The sequence below is a fragment of the Salvelinus alpinus genome, chromosome 2 (genome assembly GCF_045679555.1).
Source record: "Salvelinus alpinus chromosome 2, SLU_Salpinus.1, whole genome shotgun sequence".
NCBI lineage: Eukaryota > Metazoa > Chordata > Actinopteri > Salmoniformes > Salmonidae > Salvelinus > Salvelinus alpinus.
In genome coordinates, this window is record NC_092087.1 from 52,560,695 (window position 1) to 52,575,015 (window position 14,321).

General features: G+C 45.3%; 1 protein-coding gene across 2 annotated transcripts in view; it reads right to left on the reverse strand.

The window, feature by feature from the left end:
• LOC139564650 (plexin-A1-like) overlaps window positions 1-14,321 on the reverse strand; it is a 244,953-nt gene that overhangs the window by 48,779 nt on the left and 181,853 nt on the right. For both annotated transcript variants that reach the window (XM_071384372.1, XM_071384366.1), the window contains exons 13-15: window positions 7,610-7,761; window positions 3,392-3,515; window positions 3,125-3,261 (exon numbers count right to left, since the gene is read on the reverse strand). In XM_071384372.1, the coding sequence (XP_071240473.1) occupies window positions 3,125-3,261; window positions 3,392-3,515; window positions 7,610-7,761 (413 nt within the window). The remainder of the gene's footprint in view (window positions 1-3,124; window positions 3,262-3,391; window positions 3,516-7,609; window positions 7,762-14,321) is intronic.

Genomic DNA, 14,321 nt, shown 5'->3' on the forward strand with positions numbered 1-14,321 from the left:
AATTTAAAACGCCCCATCTTCCAGGCCTCCGCTGAAAGGTGTACACGGGGAAGAAGGGAAGGAAAAAAGTAAAGCGCCTTTTCCATATTCCGCTTGCACCACTACGTTGCCCGGGCAACCGCATCCACAACACTCGCCGGCGACACCCGCGGTATGCCGTACATATTTTGACAAGGTTGTTGTCAGCCGGTTCAAAAGAATGGGGAAAGAGAGTGAGAGAGAAAGAAAGGGAGAGAGAAAGAAGGGGAGGAAATTGTTTTCAGAGGGAGATAAGTGGCTGAATGACTCGGGTAAATAGGCTTTGATTAAAGTGGCCGCGTTGAACTTGGAGATGAAAGACAAAACGTTTGGACGTGACGCGCGAAAAAGAGAAAACGCTTTCCAAGTCCATTACTTTAGAGACATAGAATGTTGCTAAGCTAGAGTGGGTCTGAAAGAACAATGCTTTGTGTGTGCTGTGCGAGGTTTGCATCTCAATAGTCTAGAGTGGCTTCCTCTCCTCGCCTTCATCTGCACTGCTATAAACTAGACAAGGTGGCATCAAACCTCCAGTGGGAATCCATCACCTTGAATTCACCTATCCTGTGTTTTCAGATCAACGCAAATGAAGGTGAGGAGAGATGAAGGGACCTTTAGACTATTGAGATGAGCCCCATATGACTAGACCAAAACAGCTCAATATGTAGCCTTTCATACAGTATATTATCGATATTGCCATCAATTTAGATCATACTATTTTTCGTAATTCCAATACTATATCAAAGACAGCAGCTTTCTTTCCAGAACCAGTCAAGGTTTTAGCTCAACATGTTTCCCCCGATATCAACAGATGCCATTGCTGCATGCATATATGCCTCTTGTACAAACCATGTCACATACGGCTGTCTATATACCACCCACCAATCATGTTGATAGAGCCTTGTGCACAATTACGTCTAAAGCTAATTGGTCCGGAAAACTACAGTCTGCGTTGCAAGATAAATGTATGGGTATATCCTGGGTGAGGAACGTTTGTCTTCTCCCATGTTCTCCTCTGATTCAGTTCGCTTTCGACATTTCAGAGAAATTCCCAAACCCTCTTCTTCGAGAGGTGTTAACGAGGCACTCGTTCTTCTGTGAGATGTTCCCGCCATCTGCTAACACATGTTCATTTGAGGCTTTAGATGAGTGCACGGTACGCTGCGAGTTCGCTGTGTGTGCGCGTGTGTGTGAGTGTATATATACAGTACCAGTCAAGTTTGGACACACCTACAAATTCAAGGGTTTTTCTTTATTTTTACTATTTTCTACATTGTAGAATAATAGTGAAGACATCAAAACTATGAAATAACACATATGAAATCATGTAGTAAACAAAAAATTATTCGAAGTAGCCACCCCTTTCCTTGATGACAGCTTTGCACACTCTTGGTATTCTCTCAACCAGCTTTGTGAGGTAGTCACCTGGAATGCATTTCAATTAACAGGTGTGCCTTGTTAAAAGTTTATTTGTGGCATTTTTTCCCTTCTTAATGCATTTGAGCCAGTCAGTTGTGTTGTGACAAGGTAGGGGTGGTATACAGAAGATAGCCCTATTTGGTAAAAGACCAAGTCCATATTATGGCAAGAACAGCTCAAACAAGCAAAGAGAAATGACAGTCCATCATTACTTTAAGACATGAAGGTAAGTCAACACAAAACATTTCAAGAACTTTGAAAGTGTCTTCAAGTGCAGTCACAAAAACCATCAAGTGCTATGATTACTGGCTTTCATGAGGACCGCCACAGGAATGGAAGACTCAGAGTTACCTCTGCTGCAGAGGATGTTCATTAGAGTTACCAGCCTCAGAAATTGCAGGCCAAATAAATGCTTCACAGAGTTCAAGTAACAGACATGTCTCAAAATCAACTGTTCAGAGGAGACTGCGTGAATCAGGCTTTTATGGTCGAATTGCTGCAAAGAAACCACTACCAAAGATCACCAATAAGAAGAAGAGACTTGCTTGAGTCAAGAAAAACGAGCAATGGACAATTGACCAGTGGAAATTTGTCCTTTGGTCTGTTGAGTCCAACAGACTCGGATCCAACTGTTGTGTCTTTGTCAGACGCAGAGTAGGTGAACGGATGATCTCTGAATGTGTGGTTCCCACCGTGAAGCATGGAGGAGGTGTGGGGGTGCTTTTCTGGTGACACTGTCAGAGATTTATTTAGAATTCAAGGAACACATAACCAGCATGGCTACCACAGCATTCTGCAGCGAATCACGATCCCATCTGCGCTTAGTGGGACTATCATTCTGTTTTTCAACAGGACAATGACCCAACACACCTCCAGGCTGTGTAAGGGCTATTTGACCAAGAATGAGAGTGATGGAGTGCTGCATCAGATGACCTGGACTCCACAATCACCTGACCTCAACCCAATTAAGATGGTTTGGGATGAGTTGGACCGCATAGTGAAGGAAAAGCCGCCAACAAGTGCTCAGCATATGTGGGAACTCCTTCAAGACTGTTGGAAAAGCATTGCCAAAAGAGAATGCCAAGAGAGTGCAAAGCTGTCTATTTTGAAGAATCTAAAATCTTAAATAATATTTGATGCCTTCACTATTATTCTACAATGCAGAAAATAGTGAAAATAAAGAAAAACCCTGCAATGAGTAGGTGTGTTCAAACTTTTGACTGGTACTGTACGTGCGAGTTAGAGCGCGTGTTTCATCATGAAAGATTATGGAGACAGAGAGCACTCGCTACAGGAGAACAGACATCTCCGTGTCGTGCCTTCTCACCTTTCTAGCTTCTCCGGTAGAGTGTTGGAGAACTTACCCAGTCCGTAACGTATAGCACAAAAGGGAAACGTGATTCACGTAGAGCATTTTTCAACCCTAATTCCAGATCATTTGTCGTCAATGGAAAGCAAATAAGTAAAATCCATACACACAGAGGTCGGTCATCCCCGTAACAGAGGAAGTCATTCCCAACACAAATGAAGTCATACCAGTAACAAGCCATTTCCATCACAAATGGTGGGCGGTCATTCGCATCCACAATTCTGGTTCTTCCTTGCCATAACATCAAATAAACCAATATAGTTAGCAATGCAGCCTTACACACAACAGTCATTGTTACAGGGTTGTCAGAGAGCTCACCTCTCGAAGCGACAGGGGTGTAGGCCGATCTTGATCGCCACAGCGCTGCCTGCATTGAGGTGGCTCCCCTCGATGGTGATGCGGGTGCCCCCCGAGAGGGGGCCTTTGGAGGGCTGCACACGCGTGAAGTAGGGAGACTGGGGAAGAGGAACACATCAACACGTGTCAGGAATTCATTTGTTCTGGGATCAACTGTTTTTTTCCCCAATGATGAAGGGACACAACATTACAGAAGGACAATTGAGCACAGGTATGATTGGGGCTTACCACAAAAGTGAAGGCCTTGGGTGAGATGGCTTTGTAGTCGGCGTGTGTGCAGTCCCTCACACACACTTCCACATGAGCCTCTTGCACTCGGTAACCTGTCGCGTCAGCCAGCTTACACACGATCCTGAGAGAGCGAGAGAGAGTAAAAAAGAGAGCGAGAGAGAGAGAGAGAGAGAGCAAGAGAGAGAGAGAGCGAGAAAGCGAGAGAGAGAGCGAGAGAGAGAAAGAGAGCGAGAAAGAGAGCGAGAGAGAGAGCGAGAGAGAGAGCGAGAAAGCGAGAGAGAGAGCGAGAGAGAGAAAGAGAGCGAGAAAGAGAGCGAGAGCGAGAAAGAGAGGGAGAAAGCGAGAGAGAGAGAAAGAGAGCGAGAGAGCGAGAAAGAGAGCGAGGGAGAGAGAGAGAGAGTTGGTGAGTGACACTACAAATATGATCATCATAACCATTGACCTATCCACAGCATTAGTCCAAGGGTAACCATGCCACAGAGCACAGCAATGGCCTTGCCCATATCCATAGCCGGGATACAGTGTGTGATGGTGATGACATCCACTTGTACCTGGAGAGGTATGATAGGAGAGAGAGGCTCCATTTTGTGTCTGTACGACGGTATTAGAGGATATTATAACCCCATAAGCCTTGTGTTTGGCCTTGGGCGGCGGCTGGCCAAATGAAAATCCATTTTAGAAATGATTGAGGCAGAGGACGAGCGTCTGAGGAGGATGGGCACCGCAGGCGAGAACACACACACACACACAGACATGGGCACATGTCAGTAATCTGCGCACGCACACACACACACAACGGATTGTGCACACACACACACGTAGCCCTAGACCTCATGTTTCACCCGCCTCAGACACTCCAGACTGTTAATTAGCCAAATAGAACGAGAGAGAGAGAGAGAGAGAGAGAGAGAGAGAGAGAGAGAGAGAGAGAGAGAGAGAGAGAGAGAGAGAGAGAGAGAACTGGGTTTAAGTGGGGGGAGGGTGGTGATTAATTGAACGAGCTTGTATCCTTCCCATCTCGTTGCTGTCCCCCCCCCCCCCCTCCCTCCCTCCGCCTGCGATGAGTTATTAACTCTGCTGCTTTTGTCCTCGCTGCAGGTGGCCACGGCAACCGCTCTCCATCGCTGCAGCGATGACGTCCGCATTCCGATGCAATTGTTTATTTGTTTGGTCTCACGCAGGGAAGGACAATGATTACAGCGAGGAGACTTTTTAGCAGATAATTAACATTCTCACTGGAATCATTACAGTGAAGATAAGGGGACTATTAAGCAGTCAAAGTGGAAGAAAATAAAAGAGAGAGAGCTTAAGAAGCTTGATGAGATGTACAGCTTTGTTGGTATATGTGTGTACTTCATTTTGCATGTGTGCACATGTCTGCACGCACATGTCTGTCTGTCTGTCTGCACGCACATGTCTGTCTGTCTGTCTGCACGCACATGTCTGTCTGTCTGTCTGTCTGTCTGTCTGTCTGTCTGTCTGTCTGTCTGTCTGCACGCACATGTCTGTCTGTCTGTCTGCACGCACATGTCTGTCTGTCTGTCTGCACGCACATGTCTGTCTGTCTGTCTGTCTGTCTGCACGCACATGTCTGTCTGTCTGTCTGTCTGTCTGTCTGTCTGTCTGTCTGTCTGTCTGTCTGTCTGTCTGTCTGTCTGTCTGTCTGTCTGTCTGTCTGTCTGTCTGTCCATCTATGATGTACAGTTGAAGTCGAAAATGTACATACACCTTAGCCAAATACATTTAAACTCAGTTTTTCACAATTCCTGATATTTAATCCTAGTAAATATTCCCCGTTTTAGGTCAGTTAGGATCACCACTTTATTTTAAGAATGTAAAATGTCAGAATAATAGTACAGAGAATGATTTATTTCAGCTTTTATTTCTTTCATCACATTCCCAGTGGGTCAGAAGTTTACATACACTCAATTAGTATTTGGTAGCATTGCCTTTACATTGTTTAACTTGGGTCAAACGTTTTGGGTAGCCTTCCACAAGCTTCCCACAATAAATTGGGTGAATTTTGGCCCATTCCTCCTGACAAGAGCTGGTGTAACTGAGTCAGGTTTGTAGGCCTCCTTAATCACACACGCTTTTTCAGTTCTGCCCACAAATCTTCTATAGATTGAGGTCAGGGCTTTGTGATGGCCACTACAATACCTTGACTTTGTTGTCCTTAAGCCATTTTGCCACAACTTTGGAAGTATGCATGGGGTCATTGTCCATTTCGAAGACCCATTTGCGACCAAGCTTTAACTTCCTGACTGATGTCATGAGATGTTGCTTCAATATATCCACATAATTTTCCTCCCTCATGAAGCTATCTATTTTTTTAAGTGCACCAGTCCCCCTGCAGCAAAGCACCCCCACAACATGATGCTGCCACCATCGTATTTCACGGTTGGGATGGTGTTCTTCGGCTTGCAAACCTCCCCCTCCCCCCTCCAAACATAACAATGGCCATTATGGCTAAACAGCTCTATTGTTGTTTCATCAGACCAGAGGACATTTCTCCAAAAAGTATGATCTTTGTCCCCAATGTGCAGTTGCATACCGTAGTCTGGCTTTTTTTTAAATGGCGGTGTTGGAGCAGTGGCTTCTTCCTTGCGGAGTGGCCTTTCAGGTTATGTCCATATAGGACTCGTTTTACTGTGGATATAGATACTTTCTACCTGTTTCCTCCAGCATCTTCACAAGGTCCTTTGCTGTTGTTCTGGGATTGATTTGTACTTTTTGCACTAAAGTACGTTCATCTCTAGGAGACAGAACGCGTCTCCTTCCTGAGCGGCATGACGGCTGCGTGGTCCCATGGTGTTTATACTTGCGTACTATTGTTTGTACAGATGAACATGGTACCTTTAGGCGTTTGGAAATTACTCCCAATGATGAACCAGACTTGTGGAGGTCTACAATTGTTTTTCTGAGGTCTTGGCTGATTTCATTTGATTTTCCCATGATGTCTAGCAAAGAGGCACTGAGTTTGAAGGTAGGCCTTGAAATACATCCACAGATACACCTCTAATTGACTCAAATTATGTCAATTAGCCTATCAGAAGCTTCTAAAGCTATGACATCATTTTCTGGAATTATCTAAGCTGTTTAAATGCACAGTCAACTTAGTGTATGTAAATGTCTGACACACTGGAATTGTGATACAGTGAATTATAAGTTAAATCATCTGTTTGTAAACAATTGTTGGAAAAATGACTTGTGTCATGCACCTAAATGTATGTAAACTTCCGACTTCAACTGTATGTGACCTGTGTGTGTGTGTGGGCTGAGCTTGACCAGACCTTATTCCACTACGACCTTCCTCCAATCTCCACACCGTGCACACCATTTAACTCTTAACCTCTGATGCTCATTGCCGTAACCCACCTCCCCACCCTAACACCTCCGCCATTACGACTCTGACAGGGTTACGGAGATGACACGCCCAGTCGCCCCCCCAGAGTCGCTCCAAGTGCAGAACATCCCTTTTAATTACCCTGACAACTTCGGTGTGTGGACCACCGCCGTCACCACCGTCCTTGTCATCAAGCAACGCGCCTTAATTGTAACGGGGGTTAAGCGTTAGCCCCCCGCGCTTGGAGGTGATTGTGGAGGTGACATTAACCCATGACAGTGACACAAGCAATATATTGACTTGTTGATGGCCTATGTGGTGGTTGGGGAGATGCAGCTTTCCTTTTGTCACCTTTGTCTCTAAACAAATCAGGTCCTTAATGTCAGCGTCAAACACTCACACTACGAGTCAGTGTGAGTCTATGACGTCGACAGGAATTGAAAACGGACGAAAAGGGTGTTTGTGCGAGCTCTGTATCTCTCTGGGGATGGAAGGGAGTCCGTCAAGTCTCCTAGGAGACCAGGAAGTAAGAGAACGCAAACAATGGGTTAAAAGAGGAGGAACGGGAGAGGGAGAGACTGGAGCACGTGTGGACAGAGGAAGAGAGATAAATATATAACTATAAAATGGGGCTAACAGGGGAGGAAGGGGAAGGGAGGGAGGGATAGACAGACCAGGAGAGAGATAAATATATAACAAAAAAATAGGGCTAACAGGGAAGGGAGGGATAGACATAGACCAGGTGAGAGAGAAAAAGTATAGCATCAAAACAGAGGACAGAGGCCACAGTTTAAAAAAAAAAAAGAGAGAGAGAGAGAGAGAGAAAGAAAAGGAGTGAGGAAGAGAGAGCGAAATTAAAAGTTGCTCACTGTTCAGCGCTTATGTACTCGGCCTCCACGGGGGTGCAGGCCACCTTGCCGATGCGGACCCCCGTCTGGATGTCCTTGAACTGCAGACCCAGGTTCTCCCCCGTGATGGTCAGCATGGTTCCACCCTGTCTGGGACCCGTCTCTGGAGACAACTGGAGAGAGGACAGATATTAGGGTCGTTTGAAAAAGAAATATTATTACTAGACCAAGGAAAGGCCCTCTGACCATGACACTTTGACTGCACCCTCATAGGTACAGTCAATTCAGGTTGAAATGGTATTGTGAACTGGAATGTCCGTTCGAGTAGCCTATATTCTTGTTCGCCAGACAAATCTCAGAGAAGTCTTCAAGCTACGTGAATGTCTGCCGAGAGAGGCTAGTAGCGTACATCTAACGTTTCCACGGGGTGCAGCGTTACATTTTGACCACAAATGTGGTACAGGACCTGGACGGGGGGGGGGGGGGGGGAACTGAAGCACAAGTTCATGTCCGGTCCGCTGACTATTTGCAGCTTCCACAAGTGATCTTGAACACAGCTTAGTGTCCGGAAAAATGACATTTTCAAAAGGTTGCGTTAGCGGTTTACTGCGGTGTTTCTTCACCCATCCGACTCCTTTGTCAAAACACCAGTTGGCATCTCTCTCTCTCTCCCCAACTCAGCCTCACTATTAATCTACTAAATGCTATTAGAAAGAGTTCAAGTTATGACCCTTTTTCTGTAGTGAATGACCCTGAGGGTGCTTTAGAGGTACTCACAGTAATGGCTGCCCACAGCTGCCCTGTACCAATCAGTGGACCATTCATCTTGCCCCATACAGACAGCGGCCCTGTCTCTATCGTTCATCACTAGCATGATTAAGACCTGCGCTAATTACATCAGCGCTGGGGGGCGACTTCCATTTGTCTGACTCCCCTCTCCCCGGTTATTCATGGTTATTCGCTCAACCCCCCTACAACTGCTGGTCTCTGAGGTGACATTTTGACCCCCGGCCGGACATATTTGGTGTGTGAGTGTGTGTGTGTGCATGGAAGGTTATACACATGTGAGGTAAGCACTCTCACAGGCATCAGTGTCTCTCTCTCTCTCTCACACACACATATCCACACACATGCACAGACATTCACACATGCAAATGTGCAAGAACACACACACAGGCCCTACCCCTAATTGGAGCACAGCAGGGCACATTGACTGAACACAAACAATGCCATCGCTGCGTAACTACGAGTATTCTCGCCTCGGACCGCTGTGACCCTCTCTCTCCCTCCGTCTCTCGGTATCTGTGTGTGTCTATGTGTGCGTCTCTCCATTTCTCGCTCTTTCTCTCTCCGTCCATCTACTGTTTAGTAACGTTCATCTATAGGAACTGAATACATGTCTGTATTTTTGTTCACTTTCAAGGGACATGCTAGAGGCTAGCAATGGCATACTGTAACATTACAGCAGGGGACCTTCCAGGGGACCTGCTAACATGGCACAACCGAAGCAGAGCGGTTTAAAAACTGTAAATATGACACGGACGCCGTACAAAAACTGCCAAATAGCAGAGAGCAGTTTGTAACGACCGTTGCATGTGGTGCATTATCAAACAAAGCGGGTGCGTGTCACATGTACTATCAAACGGACAAAGGACAACACTGAACGTTACACCTGGCTGATTCTTTGCACAGAACGTATCAATCAATCCAGCGAGAGAGCGAAGAGAAGAGAGGAAATTCAAAAGCGAGAGAGAGAGAGAATAAGAAAGAATAGCGAAAGAAAGAAAAAAAAGACTTCGATAAAGAAAACGAGAGAGCGTTTTGACTGCGCCGCCCGCGCTCTCTGTGTGTGTGGCCTATTGTCGTCACTGTGTGCAGCGGATCTGGTCTGGAGATAGCATCTGGTAAGTCTGAGAGGAGAGAGCTGAATCTAAGATGAATACAGTGGAGCAGGCAGAGCCCTTATCACCCAACTGAAAGGGAACATCTACAACTGGGAGAGAATCTACTCCGATGGAGAGGGGGCCTGGAAATGGCCTCTGGGTTTCGTTGGCAGACGAAGAGGAAGCGCAGAGGATCTGAACGTGTGTGTGCACGTCACGTGAACAGCACACATCTAGTCGGGACAATTAGGTCTCAGATGGTCATATTGAAGCATTTGAGCCATAAAGACTTGGACATCACTGGACATTCAGTCGTGTGAGTTTACAGCAGCAAGAAAAAGAATGTGAACCCTTCGGAATCACCTGGGTTTCTGCATAGATTGGTCATCGAATTTGATCTGATCTTCATCTAAGTCACAACAATGGACAAACACAGTGTGCTTCAACTAATAACACACATATTATTGTATTTGCCTTGTCTATATTGAATACATCATTTAAACATTCCCAGTGTAGGTTGGGAAAAGTATGTGAACCCCTAGGCTGATGACCTCTCCAAAAGCTAATTGGAGTCAGGGGTCAGCTAACCTGGAGTCCAATCAATGAGACGAGATTGGAGATGTCGGTAAGAGCTGCCTTGCCCTATGAAAAAACTCACTAAATTTGAGTTTGCTATTCACAAGAAGCATTGCCTGATGTGAACCATGCCTCGAACAAAAGAGATCTCAGAAGACCTAAGATTACGAATTGTTGACTTGCATAAAGCTGGAAAGGGTTACAAACGTATTTCTAAAAGCCTTGACGTTCATCAATCCATGGTAAGAATATTATCTATAAATGGAGAAAGTTCAGCACTGTTGCAACTCTCCCTAGGAGAGGCCGTCCTGCAAAGATGACTGCAAGAGCACAGCGCAGAATGCTCAATCAGGTTAAGAAGAATCATAGAGTGACAGCTGAAGACTTACAGAAATCTCTGGAACATGCTTAAATCTCTGTTGATGAGTCTACGATACGTAAAACACTAAACAAGAATGTTGTTCATAGGAAGACACCACGGAAGAAGCCACTGCTGTCCCAAAAAAAACATTGCTGCACGTCTGAAGTTTGCAAAAGTACATCAGGATGTTCCACAGCGCTACTGGCAAAATATTCTGTGGACAGATGAAACTACAGTTGAGTTGTTTGGAAGGAACACACAACACTATGTGTGGAGAAAAAAAGGCACAGCACACCAACATCAAAACCTCATCCCAACTGTAAAGTATGGTGGAGGGAGCATCATGGTTTGGGGCTGCTTTGCTGCCTCAGGGCCTGGACAGCTTGCTATCATCGACGGAAAAATGAATTCCCAAGTTTATCAAGACATTTTGCAGGAGAATGTTAGGCTGTCTGTCCACCAATTGAAGCTCAACAGAAGTTGGGTGATGCAACAGGACCACGACCCAAAACACAGCACAACAAAGAAGAAAATATGCCTTCTTGAGTGGCCCAGTCAGAGTCCTGACCTCAACCCGATTGAGATGCTGTGGCATGACCTCAAGAGAGCAGTTCACACCAGACATCCCGATAATATTGCTGAACTGAAACAGTTTTGTAAAGAGAAATGGTCCAAAATTTCTCCAGACTGTTGTGCAGGTCTGATCCGCAACTACAGAAAACGTTTGGTTGAGGTTATTGCTGCCAAAGGAGGGTCAACCTGTTATTAAATCTAAGGGTTCACATACTTTTTCCACCCTGCACTGTGAATGTTTACATGGTGTGTTCAACAAAGACATGAAAACGTATAATTTGTTGTGTGTTATTAGTTTAAGCAGACTTTTGTTTGTCTATTGTTGTGACCGAGATGAAGCTCTGATCAAATTTCATGACCAAATTATGCAGAAATCCAAGTATTTCCAAAGGGTTCACACTTTTTCTTGCTACTGTATGTATGAATTCATACCTGGAACACATCATGCATATTTCACATGAAGCAATAATAGATGTTCTGAAACATAGGAAGAATATGATGGACCTGGTCATACGAACTGGACTTAATCCCAGTAACAGACAGAGATAGAACGTTCTAGAAACAAGCCTACAGGGTCACTATGAAGCTACCGTTATACATCCATTATATAGGTGTTTCGCAAATCAATCATTGTCCATTTCACTGAGGAAACACTAGCTGTAGTCAACATTGCACAGTAGAATTACTGTTGGGGTGAAAAACTGGATAATAAATATACCCTTGTACTCAGAACTAGTACACTTTAATAAAATATATCACAAACATGAATAATGTTGTTTTGAAGATCAAAATGACAGTGGAAGAAAGGTCCTTTGTCACACAGCTGTGGATGTGGTATTCATTGAGTGCTATAATACTGCTGTGGTGGTGTGTTTAGTGTTGTAACAATGGTAAATCGCTGTGGCTAGGTCAATAGAGAGAGCGAGAGCGAGAGCGAGCGAGAGAGCGAGCGAGAGAGAGCGAGCGAGAGAGAGCGAGAGAGAGCGAGCGAGAGAGAGCGAGAGAGAGCGAGAGAGAGCGAGAGAGAGCGAGAGAGAGCGAGAGAGAGCGAGAGAGAGCGAGAGAGAGCGAGAGAGAGCGAGAGAGAGAGAGAGATAATTACAGGAGAGAGAAATGGAGAATGAGAGAGCTTAACACACAATGTCCAGCAATAGCCAATATTGCAGCTTAACAATACATAGGGGAGGGCGGGGGAGCAAAGAAATGAGTTGCCTTTTACAATGAGCAGTTCCAACAGAGAAAGAACACACACACACACACACACACTTAATTGGTTTCCGAGGGGTGGTCTTAATCCTGCTCCACAAACCCTATGAGAACTGCTGGGGAGATGATGGATGATAGAGGGCCAAGAAGGAGGCAAGGCCAACCCTATGACAGTTCATTGCTGCATAAATGACGTGTGTGCGTGTTAGGTTACGGGTGGCTGTGTTTACGCGTTAGTGTGAGTGCGTGTGTGTATTTGTTGATATTTGTGGGGACAAGTCACAGGGGAGCCGGTTGTTTTTGTTTGTGAATGCAAGATCAGTTCATCTTTCTCCCTCATGGGAGAAACGCATGAAAACATCAGGAAAATTAACACAATTCTTATAAGTCAATTTGATAGTAAAGTGAGAGAGAGCAAGAGAGGGAGGAGAAGGAGAGGGAGGGAAAGAGACATGATGAAGGAGGGAAGGGAGGGAGAGATAGAGGGCCACAGCAGGCATAGGGGGTAAATTACTTATAATTATGGTGAAATGGCCTTTCAGTGTGCCCCACTCTACATGCAAGCGAGAGAGAGAGCGAGACTAATGCAACTACCACTAGCAATATTAAAGCATTACGGTGTCCATATTAGGACACCGTCAACCTCACTTTGACAGGCTAACAATGTGGATTCTACCACTCACTATTGTACAATGTCAAACTGAGCAAGTTCACAGGGAGAAATATAATTAAATGCCTCTCAATCCCAGTCGTCCCAATGAAATTACTGGCTAATCCACTAGGTCATAAAGGGCCACACAGTGGCTAATGCACTTAGCGAAGTACTAGCATTATAACAGGCTAACAATGTGGTACCCTACCGCTCACTATTGTACCGTGTCAAACTAAATTTAGAGTTAACAGCGAGAAATTTGCACAAAACGCCTCTCGATCCCCATGCCTTGAATCCCAGTCGAACACTTGCCCAAATGAAATTAGGAGCTAATCCGCTAGCTAATAAAAGGGCCACAAAGTGGCTAGCGTACTTAGATTAGCGCGAGCGAGAGAGCGAGCGAGAGAGAAAAGAAATAACAGAGCACAGAGAACGAGTCCAAGTTTAGGGAAGGAGGGATTTGAGAGTAGGGACGTTGAGAAGCAGGGTAATATTCAATTTGGGTGGAAGATGAAATGCTCTTTCTAGCGTAAGAGGGATGTGTTCTTCAAGGAAGAATGAGACTCTTTCAGTTCGTCATCTGTCCACTGTCGAACGTTCCTGTAATGTTCATGTCAGAGGAAAATAACACGGCAGTGTCAAGGCAGCGTTGCAACAATGCCTGGTGGGCCGTTGGTTATTTCGGTCCTTTTTGTGTCTCGCTGTCGAGTCTCTCTTTCTTCCTCCTCTGTCTATCTTCTCTATTCACTCGTCTTTCTTGCCTTCCAAACCCTCTTCTCCCACCTCTCTTTTTGAAGCTCTTGTACTGTACCACTGCTTTTTCCACTGTGTGCTGTTTGTGCTACCAACATCTTCCCCTCAGGCCAAGCTTTACCCCCCCCCCCCCCACACACCTCTTGTGCGCTTGTTTTAAAGAGATAAGTGAAGCGCGGGTGAGAGAGGGAGCATTAGCTAATGGATTTATCTGTGTGCCAGTGCCCCAATTATCCCAATATCTCCATTAAAGGAGAACTTCCCTACTTAGGAACCTACTCTATATTTTTTGATGTAAATTAACAAAAGGCTCCTAAAACACCCAAATACATCCTTTTACAAACAGCAAAGCACTCAGTATCGTGATGCAGGTCTTTAGATGCTGTACACATGGTTGTGTCATTCCGAACTTTATCCGCAACGTTCTAATCCATTTTGTGGAATTCGAGTGATATTGGTGTGCGTGCGTGTAGTTCCTCATTCCCATTTCCTCTCGTCACTGTGCGCTACAGGTAACTGTCGAAATAAAGGAAACACTTTATTTACTCACTCAAGTTGTTCTGGTATCTCGTGGTGACCTGTAGCTAAGTTACGTTGCCAGTCACTCAACCACAAGATCAGCCAGGCTGGAATGAGAAAGTACACGCAGGCACGCCAATATGCACACGCAGGCAGTTGTCGCTTGAGTTCGACAAAATGGATTATAACGTTGCAGATGAAGTTCGGGAA